Genomic DNA, 24814 nt, shown 5'->3' with positions numbered 1-24814 from the left:
CACCGTTTCTGTCAGAAATCCTATGTGGAGAATGTCAGTCACTTCCTCTGTTGAACAGAGTATTAAGCCAAACGGAGTTGATACCTACGACAGTGGTGATGATTGGGAGATTGGGGTTGGTAATCTAATAATTGACCTGGATGCTGATTTGGAAAAGGATCGACAGAAATTAGAGATGAATCGTATTTTGAGCATAAAAAGCACCGTGGAGGGTTGTGAGGATCTGGCGTACAATTGTGCAAACGCAGCCGCTGTATTAGATGGCCTCACAAGTCCCTCCGCACCGCCTGCTGTTGCCCGAGGAAATTTCTGCAAAGACGCGAAGAAATTCAAAGAGAAAAAGCGAAATTCTTCGAATGACAGTGATAAATTCCCCTCGCTTGACACACTGACTGGAATTGCGAAAGTATGCGTTGGTAAACGACGGGAGGCTGAAGGACGCCCCAGAGAGGCATTTGAAATGAATTCAGCACCGGACCAAGGGAACAGCAACCCCGACACAAGTGATGTAACCGTTTCTTGCGCCAAAGGCAAAGAAGGGAAGAAAGGTAAAAATCAAGGCAAAGGACTGAAAAAGGAGAAGGATTCTGTCCGGACACGGAAAGATAAGCATAGTGATGTACCAACAGGCTTTGAATTCGGCCCGATACCAGAGAATGCTTGCGCTTTCGGAAGGAAAGAGAATCCATGCTATTGTGGAGACAACGGATTGGGAGACATCAAGAGGGGCGGAATGGACGCTGGGATAAGGGGTAGTGCTATTGTTGTTGAAAAGGCTGAAGAAACCTGCTCACCAGAACACACTCACAAAACGGTAAGATATCCTGTCTGCTGTTTTAGAATGATTTCGTTTCCCTGATCCAATTGATCATCATTAATGTCATTCATTTATTGATAATTCGTAATCTTAAGACTTAAAATGTATACTGTGCGTCCAATCTGATTATTGACTATCGATCAGAGTGATCGACATGCTAAATACTGCACAATAATGTAAAACGTGATATATACAAGATATCAGTATAAAATATTTGATAATTGTTAGTACTTTAGAGTATCTGTTTAAATGAGCAAATGGGAATGAAAAATGCTGCAGGGTGTAAATGAAGGTAAAGATGTGTGTGTGTGTGTGTGTGTGTGTGTGTGTGTGTGTGTGTGTGTGTGTGTGTGTGTATGTGTGTGCGCGCGCGTGAGCGTGTGTGTGTGTGTGTGCGTGAGCATGTGTGTGTGTGTGTGTGTGTGTGTGTAAACTGCAATCAAGGACCTATCATAAGCAAATAGAGAGAATGGCGTATGCCAGTGTCAAGTGTGTTCCTGCATCATTCAGTTATTCCTGGAAGTAAAACCCAAGACAACCTCTGTCACTTTGTCTGACAAGATAAAGGAACAACTGTTCACTGATTCACTGATTATAAATACATGTCTTTAAGGTATTCCATTGTTGTCAGCCATTTCCTTTGTATTTTGTTAGACACCCCTTTTGAATTTCTTGGTGACTGTTGCTATTGGAGACCTAAGCAGAAGCCCTCCTTCTCATTGTGACAAAGGCATGGTGTTTATTTGAAGCTGTGATATGATTTCATGTTGTCTTCATTGTTTAAATATGGAGAGAAACACCCCCCTTCTGGCCAGTCCATGCCTCTCTATTGCCATTATACTGGATGTTTACATTGTGGTGACATTTATTTTACATTATTAAAATTTATCTCTTAATTTTTGTAAGACTTATAAACATTTTAGGCTATTAGGTTTAAAACAAAAACATTCTGCAAAAGCACAAATTGTTTTGTGATTGCTTTTTATTGGCATATACTAGCACTGCCACATTGTATATGATATGGGTATAATAAGGGTGTAAGCAATCACTTATAAAGATATGGCCTGCAGCAGAATTAGTTCAGTGAATTACCTATTAAGATGCTTGTAATATTTCACGTTAGGCAATAAACAGATATGGTTTAACACTAAAGTCTCACAACAAAATTCGAGTTTGTTTGTTCAAACTAACTGCAATGATACACAGTGAGTGACTGACATCATCGTTGGTGTGTCTTTTAATGAGGTGTATTTCAATATGCATGGCGTCCCTGTTCTCCTCTTTCCCGTCTTATCAGTTAAGTATAAAAACCAGGTCAGTGGGGACCAACACACAAGAGGCTGAAAGAACCATTGAGACAAACTACATGGAGCCCTGTCAGCCAGGAACAAGTGTGAATCTGGAAGGGATCGTATGGCATGAAACAGAGGAGGGTAAGCCTGAGTTAATGCGCTTCATAGCCCTATCAAGATGTCAGGCAATTATGAGCCTTTGATTTAAAAAATAACAGATAAGAGTATAAAGTGATAAAGACTACATCAACATTTTTTTTTGCAAAGCAATAAGAAACATCTGTTTTTTTTTTCCCTGGCAAATCTCTAATGTTTGTTGTTCAGAGGTTATTTTTACAGCTTAGGCTTATTGTGAATAAAGATGAAATGAAGGTGATTTGTGGATCAATAGTTTAGACGTGTATCAGAAATACATGATACACGGGAAGGTGTGATGGACTTCTGCCGTAAGCCACCAGAACCATAGGGCTCCATTTGTAAAGCAGGCGGGAGACTGAATCACCTACTAAAGTGTGAGCATTTGAAGGAAGTGGAGACACTGGCTGCATATTGATTAAGCAAATTAAACTTGCAGAACACCACCTTACAACCATAGCTGAAATCAAGCACATAATAGAAACACATATATTAATATATTATAAATTATTCACATTGTATCTACAGCAACACACATAACAACAGCAATATACACCAAAAAGTTGTATTATTACATTTTGCATTAATAGTTTGCTATTATTTATTAGACTAAACAGCAAATTCGGGGGTTATATATATATGAAGGTTTTTATAACATAGCAAATGATTATTTTTGTCTGACTGCATGACTTCAGGGGTTCTTGTGGTGAATGTTACATGGAGAAAAAGGACTTATGTGGGGACCCTCTTAGACTGCACCAAGCATGACTGGGCCCCGCCTCGGTAATTCCACTTTTATTCATGTGTTTAAAATGTCATGTAATCTCTTATATGATAACTACCCTCCGTACAATTTGTTAGGCCTGAAGTAAGATCAAACAAATGTTAAATATGGTTTTATGGTTTAATGGTGTATGCAAATATCCTTATGTCTCACTGCTATCATTCACTAGGTTTTGTGAGTCTCCTATGAGTGATTCTGAAATGCCATGTGGGCGTGGACGTGGTAAACGCATGAGACTGGCAGTGTCAGACCAGCCTGTCGTAGACCCTGGTGTCTCCAAGATAAGAGGACTAACACATAAACGGCGAGGTGTGGGCATTGGTAACAAAGGCCGGAGAGGAAGTTTAAATCTTAGCACCTGTAGGACTCCTCCGTACTATTCAGTGGAGGACATTAAGTCAAATCCGCTTATATGTGGCAAAAGGAAAAACAAAGGCCCAGCTGATCTAGATTTGAGCTTAGTTTCAGAGGATGTTAGAAATGGAAATGGGAAAAGAATACGTGCCAAGTCCAGGAGCGCTCCTTCAACTCCACAGGGGAAATCAGATCCAGCATTTCTGGACCAAGTATGCGCCTCTCCGATGTTAATTGACTGCCCGCACCCTAACTGTAATAAGAAATACAAGCATATAAATGGACTGCGCTATCACCAATCACATGCACACTTGGACAGTGACAGCAAACAGGAGTTTGAGGCTGAGAGTGAGGACAGGCTTTCCGATTATGACGAATCACTCAACAACGTGGCCTTTGACTCCAACGAGAATCTTGATATTATTTGCAAGAAGCCAAGAACCATGTATAAGCTCAATTCAGGCGGATCTCCAAAGAACAGAAAGCTATTGCTCAACATTGAACACAGTCCCACAGCAAACTCTAAGCCACGGAGGAATGTGGTAGGCAAAGAGGGTCCTATTGATGACCTTAGCAACCTGCCACTTATTTCAAACATGTCTGTGGTCCTTGAGAACTGCCTCATCACTGAACGGAACTCAACTGTAGAGATGCCCAAGCTTGAAGCTGAGGGTGCCATTGATAAGAGAGAACTCAAAAAAGAAAATGGCATTACTGAAAGGTGTTCAGCCAAAGCTAGGACCAACAGATTTATTGCTACTACACCTGCACCCCCAAAGCTTATTGCAATTCCCTCAACATTTCCTCCGAAAGTCACAGACATTTCCTCATATCAACCTTCACCAACTGTTGCTCTCACAAAGGCTAAGAACCTCACGCTGAAACCTATCAAGCCAAAGTTGGACATTGTTGCTCAAGTAAATATGACAAACGCTACCATAGTCCTGAATAAAGAAAGCAAGAGAAAAGACAAGCACAGATTAAAGGACAGAAACTGTAAAGACCCCAGAAGTCCAAAGACTGATCCTGCGTTCACAAAGGCAGACGACACGAAATGCATGAAAGACTTTCCCGTTAGTCTGCTGAAAGAACATCTGAGCAAACAAGAAGTGGGTAATGGTCCAAGTGAAACGCAGGAGAGTCGAATGGCGAGTATCAGAGCTGAAGCCGACAAGGTGTACACGTTCACTGACAATGCACCCAGTCCATCCATCGGGAGCTCCACAAGAATGGATTCTGGCACCCTATCAAATGGAGACAGCAATACTACTAAAACCAACAGTCCGGCATACTCAGACATATCAGATGCAGCTGAGGATGGTGGATTGAATTCAAGATCCAGGAGAAACTCAGCTCCTGACTCCAGTCTAAATGGTAATATAAATGCCAAAATTCCCTGCACAGTTACTCCTGTCGCTACAGCGCTGGTTAAAGAGGCGCAGCCATCAACTCACAGCCATGGATATGAAACATATGGTCTTCCAGGCTACATGCATTCTGGGCAAAGCAACCCTGCTGCGTACCTTAAGGTAGCCACACCTTACAGTAGAACTAAGGAGGATGTAAGAGAGCTAAACGAGGACCTGAAGAACTCAGAGTCAAATAATGATTCCACTTCCCAGTCACAGCATCAATTAGCTATGACCCAAACACAGACTGCTTTAGCGCAATCGCTGTACTACGGACAGTACACTCGAAATGTCAGCATAGACCAGAAGGTTCTGATAGTTCCAAACACCCACAGGCAGCAGAATGAAACATGCTGTGATGACGTGCAATACAGCAAACAGAACAGAAGTCAAGGCAGACGTGGATCTGAGCAGAAAGAGCGAATAAAAGAGGACACAAAGCAGATGATGACATCATCGACGGCCATTCATAAGGGACCAAACTCAGTAAAAATCAGCTGTGCAAAACCTGGTTTCATTTATGTAGAACTAGATAAGCAGTTATCACTTCAGCAGCCACAAGTGAAGTCTTCTCTTATATCAATGACAAAAGACCAGGGGGATAACCAGGAGTCTGAAGACTTCAACCCAGAAAGTCAAAATACAAAAACAAATATGGACACAAATGTAACATATCTGAATGTAAGTCTTTGACATTCCTATGCATTTTCTAAAAATATGTATGTAAACATACTGTTTTAGACATGTCTGATTTAGGGGTTACAATCCAAAGGCTGTTTTAAATTATAAATTAAATATAACATTTAATATTGTAATATTGTATTCTTCTTTTTTAATGATGTAACTAATGTTGATTTCAAGTTGTCAGACTTTCTCATTTGTCCCTCACAACTAACCATTCCTGTTGTATGACAACGGACCTCCCATGCACATAAATGATTCCATTGGTTTCAAGACCCTAAACTGTTTGACGATAGATGTTCCTCTGGGTTTAGGCTTCAGAATCACAGCCCTGGAGCCACCCATTTCAGTCCAAATATGTGAAGCAGCAAAATCAAGAGGTAAACAAGGTCTCTCAGGAAATTTGCCCAGACAAGGTGAAAGACTGGCATGTTCCTCCTGAGCCAGAGCCCAGACTGGATGCTGAACTTCAAAATATAAAGTGTGAGACACCTTCAGAGGACATGGAGGAGAACTCCAGAGCAGACCTGGAGGAGATGCCTACAGAGACGTCTGAAGACTCACAGAGTGCAAGAGCGGCGGTGTCATCTTCTCAACAGTCGTACATTCAGTACCAGCACCCTTACCCATACCTACACCTGTGTGAGACCAACAACGCTTCCTTTAGAGTGATGTCACCAGCCCTGGTGCACAACTATCCAGGTAATACTGTTAAACAGCGCCGCCTGAAACAGTTCCCCAAAATACTCTCTTTGCCCATGGATCTTTTATATTCTTCACAACTAGATCATTCAGTCAGTTTGGTGTTCGTCAGGTTTCCATTACCCTCTGTATGGGAAGACAGCTGGCAGAGAGGACCCAGATGGAAACCAGAACAGCAAACCAGTTACTGACCCCACAGGCCTGGAGCTTCTCCCACATCACAACCATTCATGCCATGGCAAATCTCCTGTGGTAAGGGTCTTTTGGTGGCTCCTAATCACACAGCCTTATGCCTCAGGGAAATGACGCTTTACCCAGAGTTGTTTTTTTTTTTTTCTTTCAGCCTGGAGAGCGGGGTTCTCCAGATGAGGACAGGGAGACAGAGAGAGACACTGTTCCATTCGCACACCACCTTCACACGCATCATCACACTCATCTGGGCATGAGTTACACTCTTGTGTCAGGGCAGTATGACCCATTTCAAGGTAAAAAGAAAATCTAAATGAACCTCACTGCCAGAAGAATAATAACTGGTTGCCACATATAGAAAAATCCCTCAAGCTAATACTTGGTTTCCCCGTGTAATCTTTAAAGGTCTGAGTACAGCAGCACTGGTTGCCAGTCAGCAAGTTGCAACGACACAAACCACTTCCTGTGGTATGTATGGCCTTAATGCATAGAAATAGGCTCAATTTGTTCACTAAAAAATTTGTGAATACTGATTATTTGTTTTTCAATTGCAGAGAATGATGGGAAGATGTGAGTTGAGTCCAAACAAAACGTTCCTGGCTCACAAACAGATTCATAGACATCAATTCCATGGTGTTATTCATTGCCTCCATGGGAGGCAGAAACTACTTTCATTTTTTTAAAATAATGAATGTAATATTAAAGGAAACATGCAGTGCTTATAATATTGAATGATGTATAGGTATGTAATGGTAATGAGATGGTGAGAAAAGGCTTTGCAAAATAGGATATTTGCTTTTTGGGTGCCTGTAATAAAAGACATGTAAACCTTTCTGTAATAGGATTTCGCCTGTAAATGGCTGCATCTAGATAGTTGTATGCACATGTATTGTTGTGTACCATAATATTGAATGTATTTGATATTTCATGACCTCTATGTGGTAAAGGATGACTTGCAGTAGATTACAAGTGACTGTATGGTGGATCTGTCTGCATTAACCTATTAACATGAATATACTGTTATTAGCCAGAGCCATTAATCAATTGTATCATATTAAGTAAAATGAATTAATCAACATGTCATATAGTATTATTGTGATGTACATTTTGTACATAGCTAAAAACATCTTAACAGCAGTTATTACTAGCTTATGTACAGTCATTTTCGGTGCAATGTATGGTTGTCTATCTCACCACAAATACATGGCAAAAGTAGTCCTTTTGGTTACTCGAGTAGTGCTACATTACCTAAATATGTTTACAAGTACATCTTTGGAAATACAAGTCAGTGTTGTAGTTTGGTTTGTCCTTACTGTCAGTTTTTCTTGATGTCAACTATACAGTATCATGAAATTACAGTTCCTTTTTATACTGTTCTTGCCTTAACACATTTGTCAATACAAATAAAAAGTAAAGGTTGTTTGTATATTTCTTCATTATTCGTGTTGCATTGACCTGGACTGTAGAATGTAGAAGCATATTTGTACATTTTAGGGTATCCAGTTCATATGCAAAGATATTGGTAGTTTGAGCATTTCACAAAAACAACAAAATATAAAGAGAACAGTACAACATGAATACTACACAAAATACAATATTGAGAACACTGCTCCATAATTGCGCAGTTGCAGCAAGCACCCACACTCATTACTGTATGAGTCATGAGAATTATGGATACATGAAATATGCAGCAAAACCCATGTATGGGCACTTTAAAAGGAGGGCATCACACCCCCCAAAAGGAGGATTTATGAAGGGAGGAAAATAACACTACAAGACACAAAATTAAAACCATATAACCTAGCTAGCTAGCCAACAGAGCTGACCATTTTGATCTAGAAATCTGTAATGTGAATTAACGTTTTAATCACCAAAACATTAAATATAAATATAAGGAATAATCAAATAATCGATTCATGGAAAGCCAGCTCACTCCAAACTGTCGGTCTCGTTCTGCTGGTGGGAGGACAGGTAGCCGATCCAGTCCTAACAGTCCACCGTACCCTGCACACAGAAATCTAACGCGTGAAGTCCATAGACACCCAAACGTTCAGCACTTAGGAATGTTACAAAATATTCCGTCAATTCAAGAAAAGTTTTATTTTGTTTTACAGAAACAAAGTTATGAGCATGACTACAGGACGAAAAGTTGCTGCTTCAAGACAAAAAAACCTCTAAAAGGGGACAACAATCAAAAGCAAAAAATGAATACACAAAAAAAAGCAAATAATGAACACATTACAGTAAATAGCCTAATGTTTTGGACCACCAATCATTTCTATTTGCACGTCCGTACCTGCAGGGGGCGCTCACGCACAACTATGACCTCAGTGTAGCGCCACAGATTGAACTGAGTTTCAGTTGAACCAAAGCGGTAAACATTACAGCTGCGTCCGCAGCGTAGGCAGTCAGCGCAGTCATACAACTATGAATAAAATATTTGCTAGATAACATTAATTTTTGCGTCTTTGCATGTAATGGCTTCAAAACTCGACCAACTGCTTATTGTCGTTTCTATTCTGGAAGGTACGTTAGCTTATTTCGCTATTTAGTTGGCTTATCTGCAGACGTGAGTGAAAGTTAGCTAAGCCAGCTAATCTGCTTCATTTTGCAAAGGTTCATGTGTGATGCTAATGAGTTTTAAAGGCTTGCGAAGAAAATGTGCCACGTAAATGTCGCGAATTTCGCAGTTCAGTTAAAGTTCACACTGTTAAAAATGTCACTAGACAGGGAGAGTGTTAATTCAGCTAGCTAACTGTGTGGCTAGCTAAGCAGTAAGTTTGGTTACTACCCAACAAGTGTCAGTTTGAGCAGCTGCTGTATCCAGGCTAAAGCAGCTAACAAAGACAGCTGGGCTCTGGGAGACTGCTTGTGTTGGGGACGTCAGTGGCCACATGTAAAGATGTTTTTACTTTCTTTGTTTGGTGCCTAACATTGATTAACCTTATTAGCTAAATCTTACACAGGCTTTAATGTTAGGAATAATTGGCTAGATATCTATACTAGCATTTTCTTCCTGGTGTTGAGATAAATACAGTTGTGATAAATACAGTTTAAGAAACCGAAGCATTCATCACGGGGCCAGATTTTTAGGCATAACGGTAGACAGCAGACTGTGGCAGTCTTTGTTGTCAGCAAATTCTCTACTTGAATAAGCCATTATGTATTCAAGAAAAATACATGTAGACTGTGTGAAGGCTTAGTGAATGGTGGGTTTATTCGGTGTGTGTGTGTGTGTGTGTGTGTGTGTGTGTGTGTGTGTGTGTGTGTGTGTGTGTGTTTGTGTAAATGCACTTGTGTTTGTGAAGTGTATGTAGTTGCTCATGTTGTATGATATGCGTTTGTTGTGCAGACTGCTTCTTTGTGCAGATAGCAAAATGAATTTCCATCCTGAAAACAATAAGAACCTTAAAACCAAATAATAGTGACAGTGGTATTGTATGAACATTTTCATTACTGTTGTTTATGTACTTGATTTAGGTCGTCACTTCCCCAAGAGCCAGCAACACACTTTGGTGGTACAAGCTAAGTTTGATGGTGAACAGCTGGAGACAGACCCTGTAGCACACACGGAACAGCCACAGTTCTCTACAGAGCTGGCATGGGAGATCGATCGCAAAACTCTTCACCAGCACAGGTTGGCATTTTTAACCATGTTTGTGCTTAACCTTATTTAGCTCTGTTTTTATTTGCTCAAAATGTAGGTATTTATTTTTGCAGACTCCAGCGGACACCCATCAAGTTACAGTGCTTTACAATTGATTCAAATACCTCTGCAAAGAAATGTGTTGGATATATTGTCTTGGACCTCAGATCGGTGCAGGAGGTTAAACAAGTAAGCTCTGTGTAGCACTATTTTGGATGAGTACACCTAAATGTTTTTTTCTTTATCAAAGGTTTATGAAGGTTTACATTTAATTTATACATCTAATTAAATGTTCTTACAGCCTCCCAAATGGTATCCCCTGCTGAGTAGTAAGTACACCAAGCGGAAGCCAGCTCTGTTATTGAGCATGGTTTTGGAGAGTGACACCAAAGAGCCACCCGATCAGTTTAAGGCCAAAAAAGCCCCACCAAGACCAGGTACATTTGCCAGCTCTGACGGTCTCAGCCAGGAATTTGTCCACATGATGTTTCATCCTTTGGTTTGACCATACCTTAATACAACAGAGATGGTGTATAATACAATGTAATAATTATTACAATTCCAAAATGTGCTGTAGGTTCTCCTATATTGGCAAAATTGGAGTCAGTTAAATTGGAGGCCGTTCTAAATGAAGACGAAGGATACCATCAGATTGGGCCAGCAGATCTTTGCAAGGACATGTTTGTTTTGTCGGTTACTGTTGCCTTTGCTACCAAACTGGAGCAGGTAAGACTTGGTCATTAAAATGTTATACACTGTCATGAGTTTTATTGGTCTTTGTCTCTTACTCAAGAGAAAATGGAAAAAAAAAATCTTTTTTGTATACTTTAGCTTATTTCTAGTTCGACAAAGCTGTCCAGTGAAGGCTCAGAGTTCTTCTTCTTCTACTCTCTTCTGGGCAATGATGTCACCAGTGAACCCTTCCAAAATCTAATCAGCCCAAACTTTGAACCTGAACGAGCTTCAGTTCGTATCCGCAGTAATGACAAGATACTGCGGGTCTTTCTCAGCCAGCAGCAGAACCTTCTGGTAAAACACTAGAGCTTTTACTGTCATTAGGGTTTTCCTGGTCACTGTTATAAAAGTACTTTCTCCTTCCTGCTTGCTCCTGTGTGAATAATATTTCAGCCTACATTTTGCTCTCGTTTAAATCCCTGTATTTGTTTTAATGTACAGGTCCATCTTTGCTGTGGGAAGCAGTCCCTAGGCAGCACTGAGATATCTCTGGCTGCTCTGGCAAAGAACATCACAGACCTTGCCAAGCGGGCAGCCACTATAGAGGGAGCATTTGTCATGAGGCCCACGAATCGGACCAGGCAGAACCTTCAGTCTGTCCCTGTGGATTTGCAGCCAACAGTCGGGGTGGCGGTAACTCTGAGAAGAGAGGAAGTCACAGATGAGGTACACGCAGGGCATAGGTCATAGGGTTTGACCAGGAGTTGAAAGGTCGCAATAAATATTTTTTGTTTTGTTTCTTTTTAAATGAACTTTATAGTACTTTTCATAACCAACAGTGTATACCATCACTTTCTTATAAGCTTCCAGATCCGCATGCTTCCCACGGAAATGGGCTCAAGACTCCAGTAAAGAAGGGTCCTCCTGTGGATACCAGTCCTGAACCAGCCGTGGCTACGTCGAAACCCAGTAGCCCCAGCCTTCCACACAGACCACTCGGTCAGCCACAGAAGTCTCGGACCCCCTCACCTGACCACCAACAGTCGGAGAGTGAGGCAGAGAGTCTGCCTGATGACACAAGACACGCCCAGCCAGAGTTGCCAGGTAAGATCCTCATGCCATTTGATCAGGCACTGTATGCATGAGGTATTTTAAGGTGACAACTGAGAAATCTGAGCTGCTTATACATTGGTTGTAACATCTCTAATAATCTTGTAGTTGCAGGATTGCCTGTGGCTCCTCCTGGAAATGGGCCACTAGAGAGTGAAGCAGACGTCCCAGCATCCTCTCTGTCCGTGTCTGCCCCCAAAGTTGCCATTCCAGCCTCAGCGCACCATTATTGCTTCTCCATGGACCTGCGCAGCGTCCGGGATCTCAACGTGGGCTTCCCTGTGACCTGCACACTGAGGTACTGTCTGTCTTGAGCACAATGACAAGTGGTGTGTGCTTCTTCCAATAATCAATGTTTAGTAAAGTTTTTATGTCTTCCAAAACTAGATATGCCTACCAGTTCTTTGGGAGCGCAGCCCCGATCATGACGAATCCTGCGGTGGAGGTGAAGAAGAACACGGAGGTGTTCCTGCCTCAGTCCTACTGTGCCTTTGATTTTGCTGCACTGCCCAACCAGCTCCAAGAGACATTTCTGAGGTGAATTCATGCCCACGTGTCTTTTTAGTTTCGCATTATATTGCACAATGTGCCTGAAATGCATGATAGGCTTTAAAACATAATAAATCAATGTGTAATAAGGAGACAGGATGGAATTGTCCTCATGCCAAATTGATGCTTTTAGCTTTAACTACCATTTTAAATAACTAATATCTTAGGAAATAACGGGGAAAAAAATCTGTGTTTTGTGGTCCCTCCAGAGTCCCATTGGTAGTGGAGATGTGGCATCGGGACCCCAGTTCCAGAGACTTCCTAATTGGTACAGCCAGCATTCAGCTGTCCCACCTGCTCACCTCCGAGAAGACCCGGTTCCTTGGCTCGTCTGGCCAGCAGCACTGGAGACAGACTTGGTCAGGGAGGTTACCTGTTGTGAAAGCACAGGGGTTTGTACTATTTTACCTTCATCCTTTTATTTTTTGCCACACTACAGCATTTAAGTCATTGGGGTGTCTCAGGTGCAGTTCCAAAAATATACCTGTAGATGGCAGGCATACAGTATTTTATCATTCCTGAACACAGCCGTTCATGGATTGTTTTAAGTTCCAGTTTTCCTTGTGGTAATGCTTAAGAATAACTGGTACACGTTTTGCAGTCAGTTTTCAGGCACTGATATCAGATTTGATTTTGTCTTTATGTAGATCAAACGAGAAGGTGGCTGATCTGAGCTACGTGACCGTTCTCGAAGATATGGGTCTAGTAAAATCACAAGACATCCTCATTTCTGAATCTTCTCAGGTAAAACATGCCTAACGTTTGTGAATAACCCATAATTTAACATGAATCTCCTCATTCATATAAGCCCCACACCTGATTGATTTGCAGTGAATACCTCCCAGAGCGAATATAAAATAAAGATGTTGTGATGTGCCTGATGCGTGGCTGTGACAGAGTGGTAATCAGGTGCAGCAGAAGACAGCGGCTGCTCTTCAGCCTCACAGCGAGGTGGAGGTGGCGTCCAAGCCCCGGGAGACCCTGGAGTACAGGGCAGCCCTGGAGCTGGAGATGTGGAAGGAGATGCAGGAGGATCTGTTCGATAACCAGGTCACCTCCTTTTTTATGTCTTTGTCTCCTGCACTCTAAAGCAAACTTTGTTTTTATATTGAAACCACAATCAAAGTCAAGTCCAGGCCTCAACTCTGCGTGTGTTGAAGTGAGCTGGAGACTGAAGTGAGTTTGGTGTCTCTAGTTGAAGCAGAAGGAACTGAGCCACATGCAGGCTCTGGCGGAGGAGTGGAAGAAGAGGGAACGAGAACGAGAAGCACTTGTTAAGAAGAAGGTATTAACAACACGGCTGCGTTAGACTTCAGCCAGAAAAGGCACTTTGACCATTTTATATCTGCTTGAACCATTTGTATATTTGTTCAAATCTAACTCTTCCACAGGAGATGGAGTATAACCTGCTGGAGGAGCAGCTGCAGAAGACACTAGCTGATCTGGAAAAGAGAGAGAAGACTCTTGCTCATGCAGAGATGGAGGTCAGTTAAAGAGCACAGCCATTTTGACGTTGGAGATCAAAATATTAATATGAACAAATGAGTTATGTGTGTGCCCACACTCTTTGAACTGGTCTTTTTGAACTTCAAGTGTTACTTGAATTAAAAACCCCGTACTTAATTTAATATAGACAGGCAAAAAGTATAGATGCATTAATGGCTGGTGTGTGCGCGTGCGTGTGTGCGCGTGCGTGTGTGCGCGTGCGTGTGTGCGTGTGTGTGTGTGTGTGTATAGACCCAGAGACTACAGAGGGAGATGCGCATGGAACATGAGTTCAGCATGCGCGAGCTGCAGGATAGCGGCCGTCGTTTGCGGGAAGACTGCGCTCACCAGGTGGAACTGGAGAGGTCAAAGGTCAGGCAGATCGAGGAGGACCTTGCTAGGCATCAACAGCAGGTAGGCGCGACGGATGTGGTGCAGCAAGGTCAGTGTTTGCCCTACTAGAAAGAGCAGCGTGGTTAGAGAATGTTGACCTTCAGGTCAGTGGGGCGTAAGATCACCCCTCCCCCTCCTGGCTCTTTTAAATGAAGGACAAGTCTAAGCACTGCTGCAGACTGGCCGGGCATCCTAAGGGCTGCAGGGTACTGTCCTAGTAATGAGCATCCATACATTAACTCAAGAAGGGAGTGAATTTACCATCAGACTAATTGTTTCAGTTTGCTACTCTGTGTTTGGTTGCTGTTGTTTAGCTTTTAGAATTTGCATCAATAGATAATCTGCATGTAGTATTTATTTAGGAAAATCCCAGCTTGAATTCTTGATTTTTAATTAGGACCTTTTCATTTGCATCATATTCGAAAGACTCATTTACTGTCATACCCATGACAGCGTTGGCAAACTTTGACTCTCTATTTTTACTATAGATTCTGTTAACTTGACCACATATCACTGATCTAATTAACTACCTGACCAATAATTATTTTTTTATGCTTGACTGACTTTCAAATCTCATGTCAGACTTGTTGGATGATTTTCCTTTATGACTATATTTCTCTGGGCTTTTTTTAATCCAAAGAAACGCCTCGCGTCTTGGCCAGTCTCTCCCATCATCCTTTGCGCAGACAGCCCACCTACTGAAATAGTTCAGTCTGCCGGCTCATTTTTTTTTTTCCTAGAGAACATCTGGACCGGCCCCGGCTCTAACAAATCAAGCAAAGTAGGTTTCTGACATGCGAAAAAGAGAAGGGCCTTTTGCGATGAGAGATCTTCGGCTGAGGCTGCCACATGGCTTTATATCTTGTCTCCCCTCCCGTGTCAGGAACGTGTAAACATACATTTGTCCTGTGTCGGCACACTCTAACCAGCTTATCAGGCCCCGGTCCTCCCCCCGCCTTTTCCCCTGGCCACTCCTCGCCTCGTCTCAGAATACCAGGCTTTGTGTCTGTTGGGTTTCTTTGCCGTGTCTGGTTTGTGTCAGAAAGGGAAGACTAGAATGGAGAGAGCTCGTAGGGGTTTTAGTTACATTGGAAGCTGTCTTACACTCTTGAAGCCTTTCAGCTCTTGAGTGTTTGCTGGAGCAGTACCTCGTTAACGGAGAGGTGGGCGTTTGCCTCGCGCTGGGAAGTGTGAAGAGTCGTGTAAGCAGTGAAAACTGCTGTCCATGTGTAGAAGTAAGAACTTAAAAAACACCACAATGTTACGAGGTTATTTCAGCTTGGAAACTGACTGTGAACAAAATGAACGATGCCCCTTTGCTCTTCATGTATAGAGGAAGTTGGTTTGATGCAAGCGTCTGAGCACTATCTAGTGCCAGTGTGCTGGTGCACCAATTAGCCCATATACCACATAAGTTTGAGGCTCTGTATAGAGGCCTTTCTTTGGCACTCCCACAAAACGTGTGGCAATTTGCAGTTTTTTTTTTTTTTTGAATACATTTCATCTTTGCTCATCCATTTTTCATTGGATCTCAGTCAGTTACTGGTTGTAGCATTATCACCAGTAAGTAGATTTACCCATAAAAAATCTATTATTAACATTTGCTCTGGATTTTAATTCCAGATTTAATTTGATGATGGTGCAAGTCTGGTCAGTGTTGTGGATTCTTTGGTCAGTAAAGACACTGTGAGGCTGCAATGCTTATCTTATCACACTCTGCTGTAGTCCCGGACTGACCACAAGAGACATGTGCATTATCAGAGGCTGTGGCTAGATTTGTTCTCCAAGCACTTCGGGTTAGACAGTCCGCAAAATCACAAATAAGATTCATAAGCATTGCTGCTGTGAGAAGAAACTTCAGTGTGCTTGTCTAAAATTGACACTGAATGCAGGAGATTCATTTTGCATCACATCTATGTTTTTATGTTTTCTAAAGCATTCGTTTCCTGTGAATCGGCACAGTGAGGCTCAATAACATGTATTCTACCCACATTGTTTGGCCAGATTTTTAAAAAAAGTCATGAATCATATTTGTCCTGCATCAGAAAGCTGGAATTTGACAGTGTCATATTAAATATTAACAAGTGATCCAAGTTTGAGCCTCATATTTTTTACATAATCTCACTACAATAAAAAATGACATTTTAATGTATTAAATTGTATGTTTGTCTGTTCCATTCAATAGATGTTAGATGCTGAAAAGAAATACAAGCAACTGGAAAAAGACTTTGAACAGTATCGAGACCAGCAGAACACCCGTCCTGAAATCCGCTTACAGTCTGAGATTAATCTCCTCAGATTAGAGAAGGTTAGCAAACACAGGAATAAAACATTCATCAGCATTTTGCTGTAGAACTTTTTGGCATGTACGTTTTTCTTCAGTGTTGAGCAGAGATGGCACCGACCCAACACCACGTATCACAATCGGAACAAAAAAACTCTGATATCGTGAGAAATTCTTTTATGGAAACCCATCCAATATGCTCACTAATCCAGCCTTAAAATAGCACAGTGGTGGTTTGTAACAGTGTTCCACGGGTCATGTGATAACAGCCCATTAGCTCAAGAACAGCTTATTCTACACTGTAGAGTTTTCCCTCACATTAACAATTAATTTATGTTCAAATGCACATATCCATGCACTCGCAATCACCTGATGACTTTCAGTGCTATCATGTAGTTTTGATCCCCATTGTGAGGAGCAGGGTATCTACCCTCTGTTGAGAGCATTTAAACAAAATAAAATATCACCATAGCAGTTCAGTGCCACAAATCCCCACCCAACAACGATTTATTCATTGATGAGTTTCTTTATTTAAAAAACCCAACAACGTTGTTTACAAGTTGCCTGTGAATTAAAGAAAGTTGAGGGTAAGGGAAAAGAAAGCAGAAACCCGACAGGAACGGCAGAAGTGAGAGAATCATGGAGAGGATTTAGTAAAGCTTCCTTTTTAATTCATGAAGTTAAATACTCAAATACTATGGCTGTAGTTTAAACAATGGAAGGAAAAACTGCCTGCTGATTTTTAAGGACTGGGAAATGTGAATCAGAAGGTGCAGAATAAGTTCATTTAAGGTAATTCAAGTTTAGATTTCATTTTATATATAGAATAACCACCTTGTAGTGATCATGTTCCATTTCCACTGGTTTTAAGCGGAGGTTGACTGAAGAGAGACACACACCAGTAGCCCGTCTCTGTCTGCTAACTCAGCGCCTGGTGTGTGGGGGGTGGAGGGAGTTTTACAGCTGAGATTCACAAGAAATGGGATTATAAGGTCAATGTGAAGCTGATGTTGGAGTTGCATTCAGTATTGAGAAAACCCCATGCATATGAACTAGAGTGAAACTTTAAGGAGTCGGTGACTGAGGCAGTCATACTGAACAGTGATGATGACCAAGGCAACAAATATCACCACCTCACTCAGAGACACTGTAACATTAAGAAAGGAAACAATCTTTTTTTATCTTCATATATGAAAAATTAAATATCGCATATACAATAATAGAAATATAGCATACACAATACATCTCACACACAAAGAATTCACCAGCAATCTTAAATTACACCTAAACAACAACCACAGCTCCAAAATAGTTTTTAATGAAGAAATAAATTGGTATTGAGATTGGGCAATTCGACATTCAAATGCAAGATATCAGAATTGGAACAGTGCAGAAAAGATTGGTGTCGTGCCATCTCTAGTGTAAACACAATTCCATGCTCCTTAATTGGGTAATACTTTTGTTTATTTAAATGAAATAATGTTTTGATGGTGATGTTATTCACATATAGATGACTGCATTAGTAAATGCCCAATTTATACATGAGTTGTTCATTTTAGGGTTGTGTAATGAATTCCTTATGTATGTAAGTTTACTTGAAGTGTTGGTTTTCATAACTTCTGTCAGTGTGAGTAGACAGTCTTTTTGAAATGTAAATTTTAGGGCGCAAAATTCCTTAAACAGTGGGAGCAGGGGTATAAAAACTACTTCTTGGCACTTTATTCATTCCAAGGCGGAACTGGAACGGAAGTTGGAATCAACAACAAAATCCAAACTCCATTACAAACAGCAGTGGGGACGAGCTCTGAAGGAACTGGCCAAATTTAAGCAGGTGAGGCACCATCAATATCCATCCCAAGACCTGTTCTTCAGTATCAGAGCAAGACCATTCGAATGCGGCTGGACCAGTTGGTTAATGTAAGTCACTAGGATTTTAAGCGCTAGGCAGGGGAAGCATCACTAGATGTGTGTGAAGTGGCAGAAGAGCTGCAGTTGTGTGTTGATTCGCTTGTGCTTGCTTAGGCTGGTTTGCATTTCAAGAAGCTCCAGTTGTTTATACACCCCAGTACTTTTATTTTTCCTCCTTATACATGAGCTGTTTTGATGGTACACTGATTATGACATGCACGTAATCAGGGGGAGCTACAGTGTAAGAGATACTACGTGTCCCTCAACGTAGCCGTGGATCACAAACAAAAGGAAACGGGCGGATTTTGTGTCCCGCATGAGTACTCATGCCTGGTAGGCAAAACCAACGCAGGAAAAAAAAAAATCTGACAGTTGTTATTGTGTGTAAACCAGATGTAAATTGTACTTTTCAAGAAGAAAACTTCCACCGCGCGCACACTGAGAAACAGTAAGCCCGTCACTAGCTTGTGGTATTTGCTTTGAAACATTGGACTCCTTCTGAAGTCAACCTTGTAAAGGACTAATACCAGTGTAAACAGAGCAGACGCAAAGAGCTTATCAGGCCTTGCTAATAACTGTTAAAGACGAAGTGCAGCTGGAAAGTCTGAGTGCTCTTTTTTTCCCCTCTTCTTTTTTCCATTCTCTTTAAGTGCCAGATATATGTTAAGAAAACATTAGTTGATTTATGGTCCACGAAGGAGTCTATAACCTAATATGAAAAAGAGCTATAAATCAGGTTTCTATTATTTTAAGCATTAGCCTGTGTATTACCATTTGAACATCGTTTAGTTGTTGAAAGATTAGTATATGAAAGTTTGAGACTTGCGTTTTCTCCCGAGTTTTAATTCACAAGCCAATTTAGCAAAATCCACTTGTGGAGTCATATTATTTTGAGTTTGTGCTATACCTTGACTTGGATAATTCATGTTTGCTCATGACAGAAGTTAGAAAATGTGAATCAAAGATACTTGGGACACGAGCAAAAGAACATCTGTGGTGATCGTCTTTAGCCCAGTGGACATTCCTGTCCAAGGACCTCGTCGTCTTGGTGCATAATGCACAAGATCTTTGACTTCTCACTTCATGTTTGTTTCGAACTACTTTGGCATTTCTTTGTCAGTTTGAAGACCTGACAAAACTGGAACCCTGAAGTCCCCCAGGTGCTTGTCCTGTTCTCGTCAGATCAGTGCGCAGCAAAAAACTGAAGTTGAGCTGTAGTCTGGCAGTCTTCTCCTCTCAAATGAGTCCTGTGTCTGAGGCCCTCTGGAGGCCACAGGTCATTCACTGGTCACTCAACCGCCGCCTACCTTCTCCACCCCACCAGGTCAAGGGTGTGTGTGTGTGTGTGTGTGTGTGTGTGTGTGTGTGTGTGTGTGTGTGTGTGTGTGTGTGTGTGTGTGTGTGTGTGTGTGTGTACAATTTGCTAAAGTCTTATAACTGTTAGTTAAGGCCTGGTTAGACCAGCATGGTGTTGCAAACGTTCTTTTTTATACTGTCAGTTTAGACCTCTGGAAATATTTCGTTCAGCCATCAACCACAGGTAGCAAAGGAAACACTACAGCTCTAGGGACCTTAAGAAAATCTCCAAGATAATTGCTTCAGCGTTTTTCTCCAGCGTATGCTGTATGGTTGTGGCAACATCTTGGTGGGTTTGTTTTTCTTGCAATTTAGGTTACTGAAAATGTATTATTGGCCTCTAATGCTTCATAAAAACACAAAATTAAATTAGATTATATGTAAACATATCACTTCAGTGATAACATTAAGCCAAGTTGAGCTATTATATGAGACCAGTGCTTAGGCAAAATTTTCACACAGGCTTTGTTCTGTCAGCACACGGTCTAAAATATTGATGTGTGGTTTCTTAATGGTACTGCAGGGCTATAACAGCAATTTCAGTGTCAGATTTCAGGAGTTTCGCATTTTAATGCCAGTTATGAAGGTCAGATTCAATTAAACTGCTATCCGTGGTCTAGTTTTCCAAAACATTTAGCTGAGACAGAACATAGCTATTATCATTAAAGAACTTTATATTAGCGAACGCTAACTTTCTTAATTGAAAACAAAACAGATTTAAAGTTGTGTTGTCACCGTGCCACTAGTGTTCACAAAGCAATTATAATGACATATAATAAAGTTGGATCAGAACATTTGTTTTCCTGACATGATTGTTGTTGAATTTTTCTCTCTCTCTTCCCCTCTCTCCTTCCCTCTCTCTCACTGTCTCTCTCTCTCCTCTCTCTGTCTCTCTCTCCTTCCCTCTCTCTCACTTTCTCTCTCTTTCTCTCTCCCTCCCCCCTCTCTCTCTCTCACCTCTCTCTCTCTCTCCCCCTCCCTCCCCCCTCTCTCTCTCTCACCCCTCTCTCTCTCTCACCCCTCTCCCCCCCTCCCCCCCCCCCCCCCTCTCTGGGGTTCAGAGGGAGCAGGAGAGCGCTATGGCGCGTCTGAAGCAGCAACAGCAGGAGCTGGAGCACATGAGGCTGCGCTACCTGGCGGCTGAAGAGCAGGAAACTGTCAAGGAGGAAAAACGTGAACTCCAGGACATCCGCAACGAGCTCAACCGGTACGCCTCTGCCGTGGGTGGAGAACAACTCCTTCGTTAGCCGTCTTTGTTTTGTTTGTTCTCCATTCACTAAGAGTAATATTTCAGTTGATTCCACCACCGCAGAGCTCAGTTCTGGAGTGTATTGAAATAAGGCAGTTCGCGTCAGCCTTGTATGTCAGTTTCACGTCACTCCTCCTGTTCAGGCTAAAACAACAAGAGGAAAAGAGGACGTGGACGGAGCCGGCCTGCGTCTCCTTGAGCGAGAGCGCGGAGGACCATCTAAGTCGCCTTCTGGAGGAGAGAGACACACTGCTACGCACCGGCGTGTATACGCACGAAGACCGTATCATAGCTGAACTCAACAGGCAGATCCAGGAGGTCATGGGCAGCCGAGCTCCAAAATAATCCACCTGTTTGACCTGCGTGTGCCTAATGCAGATACGCCTCACATCAAACCACCACAATGCTTGAGTGCAAGGAAGATCAGATGTGGCACCAAATGTCTCATTGTGTTTCTGTTTTGGGTTGTCATAACTTGTGAATTAATGATGTGGCATTGACAATAATTGAGGTAATGTTAGAGTCTGATATGAGAGTGTGCGTATGCATATATGTGTTCTCCAAACCTTTGCACAGATTTTATGGGTTTCATTATGAAACCATTCATGTGGTTTTAATGGGAGTGTAATTTCACCAGGTGTCACTATCTTTCAAAAATAGTGTGTGAATGAAATATTTTTGTATTTTTTTTTTTTTTGCTCAAAGAATATGGTCCTTGAGTTTAGAAAGGATATGGACTCTTTGTTTGTTGTATATTTTCACCAAAATGTGCTGTTACTTTTTGTATTTACTTCTTCGTCTGTGGAATAAATTATTTTTGTCATGACTAGTAATTTTTGGTTTGATTTACAAAGGCCTCTTAATGTTGTCTAATCTTATCCTCACATTTCCCATATATTTGTTTAAATTGCAAGGTGTGTGGATTCAGATTCAGAATCTCTAATAAATTCTATTAAATGTATTTTTATTTTTTGGGGGTTTTTATATATATATATATATATATATATATATATATATATATATATATATATATATATATATAAATATACAGTGAGAAACTAATTACACTGACTAAAGCTTTTATTCAGAATTAGTGATGTGCTGTCAAATTTGCTGGAAAACTAAACAGGCTCTCTGAAATCAGGTCTGATTAGTCACTGCAGACCTGAAGTAGCAAAAGCATCACTCAATACTGTTGAGCTACAATAAAATATCTGAATATTTTTATGCACACTAATTGTTGGGAATCTATTAGGTAGAAACAGACTAGTATGTATATTTCAAGATGAATAAGATTATTTACTTTGTGCTTTTAGCTCAAGAGGAACGCTGATGATGTGTTATACTGGGTGCATTCTTCTGAACCTGCCTCATCCTTTGTAGAATGATACTGTCTTTGAAGATTAATTGAAGTTTGGACAGCAAGATAAAGACTGAAAATAGCTGGGCAAAATCTAGAGGCAGAAGAAGGTCGTGCTTGTATGGAAGGTAATGTACAACTTTGCATTGTCCCCTAGAATCATGCGGTCACATTGCAGTCTGTGAATAAGTAGCACCTCTTGCCTCACTTTAGGTTTCTAATGGTGTAACTACTCATGCACATATGCACAAAGACGGCTCATCATTCTCTTGCGGTGTAATTCATCTTTATCAGGCTATGAAGAGCCACACTCGGGGGCCCATCACGCAAGATGGTGTCTGTGAGCCTGTTTTAGCACGTCGAGAAAATAGCTTGTTCACAGCACTTGTAGCACGCCCACCACTACCACCGTAACGGCACTTATGAGGACAGTCTGTCAGCAACAGCTTACACAGTTGATAGAAAGGCAGCCGTATCTACACATGTATTGAAGCCTGCAGTCCAGACCGTAGAAATAATATCTGTCTGGACCATGAAGACCAACTTCAGTCAGCTCAGAGCCATGCTGCTGAGCTTTGATCTCAGCCCTTCCGCTTGGCACATGCTACCTGTTCATCCCGAACAAGTCCTGATGGCGTCCTGTAGACTTGGCTCATCTGGTTCTATGTTGCTCTGACAGGAAGGTAAAACAGGTTATAAATTTGTGCTTTGAACAGCAGGGAAGCTAACACTTGGTGTGGCTATTCATCTAGTTTCATGGACGGTCTGACAGTACTGCCGCGTCTTAAACTATCTTGGCACTAAAGGAGTTAAAACAGTCATTTGCTTGCATGTTCACCATCTGTTTGCCCCGGCCGTTTAAATACATGGTGTTCAAATTTTTGTTTTTCATCACATTATTAAATCAATATCATTAAGGCTTGACATTTGTACAGACTGATGTTATCGTAACTTTTTTTCCCTGATTATTTTCAGGGTTCATTTTTACTGAAAAACATAAAACGACATCTGAATGCTGACAGTATAAGTGCAATCAGCTGCCATATCTAGACTCAAAAATGTAAATACACAGACAGTGTCAGCATTATTATCTTGCCCTGTGGTCCGACTGTTGACTTTTGACTTGACTGATTTAATGGCCTTCATGCAGAACTTGCATGATATATGTGGCAAGGCAACAAACCAGCAAAACGATAGGACGATTTGAAGGTGATTATGATTTTGGTTTCACTCTTTGGACTCAGTACAGTACTTGGTCTACTGAACATCCATGCAGCTGGTTCCACAATATTTGGAACTGAAGAATATTTCAGATAAAAGCCATTCCTTATTTGCACAGCGAGGACGTAAATCTAAAACACATAGTGAATTGGCCTCTGGAAACAGTTTTCATGTGAATAAACTGGATGCAAACAAACAGAAGAGAATGTCTCAGACCTACCCATTGCATAACATGGTTCCAATTATATTTTTTGTACACTGAAGTTAGAAAAACTCTAGTTTTATCACTAATTGCTTCTGAAAGTGTGACCTTTGTCTGTTTCGTATTTTCAACAGCAGGAAATTCCAAGGAAAGTGAACCATTGTAGTTAAAACCCCAAGGGCCACTCTCTTGTGTTTTCAAAATAATAATTTTCATCTAATCATTTGTTGAGCCCTTGGGCAATGTTGTTTTTCACAAGTTAGAGTTCCCATGGCAAAGAGCTGTGATGCTTCAAATGTTAACTATTTGTTTTACAAATTCATGACACTTTTTGGGAGCAGATTTCCTAAATTTTAAAATTGTGGCAATTATTATGGAAGGAAGGCAGCCAGACTAAGTACTAAGCACATCTAGACTAAGACTAAGTACATCAATCTGATCCACAAGGGTGTCTGTGTGTAAATTTCTGGCATGCACACCTAAAAATAAAATAAAAGTTAACTTCATACAGTTTAAAAGGACATTTCCCACGAACATATCCTCAATCATAACATATATACAGAACACAAAATGGCATTCCCATTTATCTTCAAGTCTCAAAAACAAACAATCATTAAGAGCCCTGTAATTACCTCTTTGTAATTTGTAATAATCTAATCACTATCTTCATCTGGTATATATATATATATATATATATATATATATATATATATATATATATATATATATATATATATAAACACACGTGCACACACACGTGACTTCAAAATCAAAGTAGGATAATACCATATTAAGATACATGACTGGTGCACTTGCAGGCGAATAATGTCAGCCAAGCAAAACAGGATTGGGCCAGAAAAAGTTCGAAGTAATGTTGTTCTAACAATGTCCAGTCATTTCCTAGCTGATTGTAGATGATAACTAAGAAGTAATTGTTTGACTCTTTCCCCTGTCTTCTGCAGCTCTGCACTCATTTTCCAGCAACAGATGAAATTGTCTGAGAACATCCAACC

At 41.1% G+C, this 24814-nt stretch overlaps 2 protein-coding genes across 4 annotated transcripts; both read left to right on the top strand.

The window, feature by feature from the left end:
* Positions 1–21: 21 nt before the first annotated feature.
* znf608 (zinc finger protein 608) lies at positions 22–7749 on the top strand. Of its 3 annotated transcripts, XM_077003513.1 has the most exons (9): positions 22–814; positions 2115–2250; positions 2940–3027; positions 3198–5472; positions 5787–6174; positions 6287–6426; positions 6518–6659; positions 6769–6831; positions 6918–7749. In XM_077003513.1, the coding sequence occupies exons 1-9, from the start codon at positions 23–25 to the stop codon at positions 6935–6937; spliced, it is 4044 nt and encodes a 1347-aa protein (XP_076859628.1). In that variant the 5' UTR covers position 22; the 3' UTR covers positions 6938–7749. The 3 variants fall into 3 exon arrangements, 2 of the variants coding, with proteins under 2 accessions (XP_076859628.1, XP_076859627.1); XM_077003512.1 differs by lacking the exon at positions 6918–7749 and having other exon boundaries at positions 6769–6854; XR_013130524.1 differs by lacking the exons at positions 6769–6831; positions 6918–7749 and having other exon boundaries at positions 6259–6426; positions 6518–6656.
* A 980-nt stretch (positions 7750–8729) lies between these two features.
* On the top strand, positions 8730–21844 carry cep120 (centrosomal protein 120). Its single transcript, XM_077003511.1, has 20 exons — positions 8730–8889; positions 9844–10000; positions 10084–10198; positions 10311–10446; positions 10587–10735; positions 10841–11038; positions 11186–11410; positions 11548–11788; positions 11903–12092; positions 12182–12331; positions 12553–12735; positions 12991–13087; positions 13241–13393; positions 13539–13628; positions 13735–13827; positions 14081–14242; positions 16407–16529; positions 18238–18336; positions 20831–20976; positions 21162–21844. The coding sequence occupies exons 1-20, from the start codon at positions 8841–8843 to the stop codon at positions 21361–21363; spliced, it is 2958 nt and encodes a 985-aa protein (XP_076859626.1). The 5' UTR covers positions 8730–8840; the 3' UTR covers positions 21364–21844.
* The last annotated feature ends 2970 nt before the right edge of the window (positions 21845–24814 follow it).

This window comes from Brachyhypopomus gauderio, chromosome 4 (genome assembly GCF_052324685.1).
Source record: "Brachyhypopomus gauderio isolate BG-103 chromosome 4, BGAUD_0.2, whole genome shotgun sequence".
Lineage (NCBI taxonomy): Eukaryota > Metazoa > Chordata > Actinopteri > Gymnotiformes > Hypopomidae > Brachyhypopomus > Brachyhypopomus gauderio.
This window is presented reverse-complemented; position numbering and strand designations above follow the sequence as displayed.

Excerpts from the sequence above, each read along its gene's own strand:
- znf608 (XM_077003512.1), top strand. The coding sequence starts at position 23 with ATGTGGAGAATGTCAGTCACTTCCTCTGTTGAACAGAGTATTAAGCCA. Across the intron at positions 3,028-3,197 it reads CATGACTGGGCCCCGCCTCG|GTTTTGTGAGTCTCCTATGA; the intron begins GTAATTCCACTT and ends ATCATTCACTAG. Across the intron at positions 6,427-6,517 it reads GCCATGGCAAATCTCCTGTG|CCTGGAGAGCGGGGTTCTCC; the intron begins GTAAGGGTCTTT and ends TTTTTCTTTCAG.
- cep120 (XM_077003511.1), top strand. The coding sequence starts at position 8,841 with ATGGCTTCAAAACTCGACCAACTGCTTATTGTCGTTTCTATTCTGGAA. Across the intron at positions 11,039-11,185 it reads GCCAGCAGCAGAACCTTCTG|GTCCATCTTTGCTGTGGGAA; the intron begins GTAAAACACTAG and ends TTTAATGTACAG. Across the intron at positions 13,828-14,080 it reads TTGCTCATGCAGAGATGGAG|ACCCAGAGACTACAGAGGGA; the intron begins GTCAGTTAAAGA and ends GTGTGTGTATAG.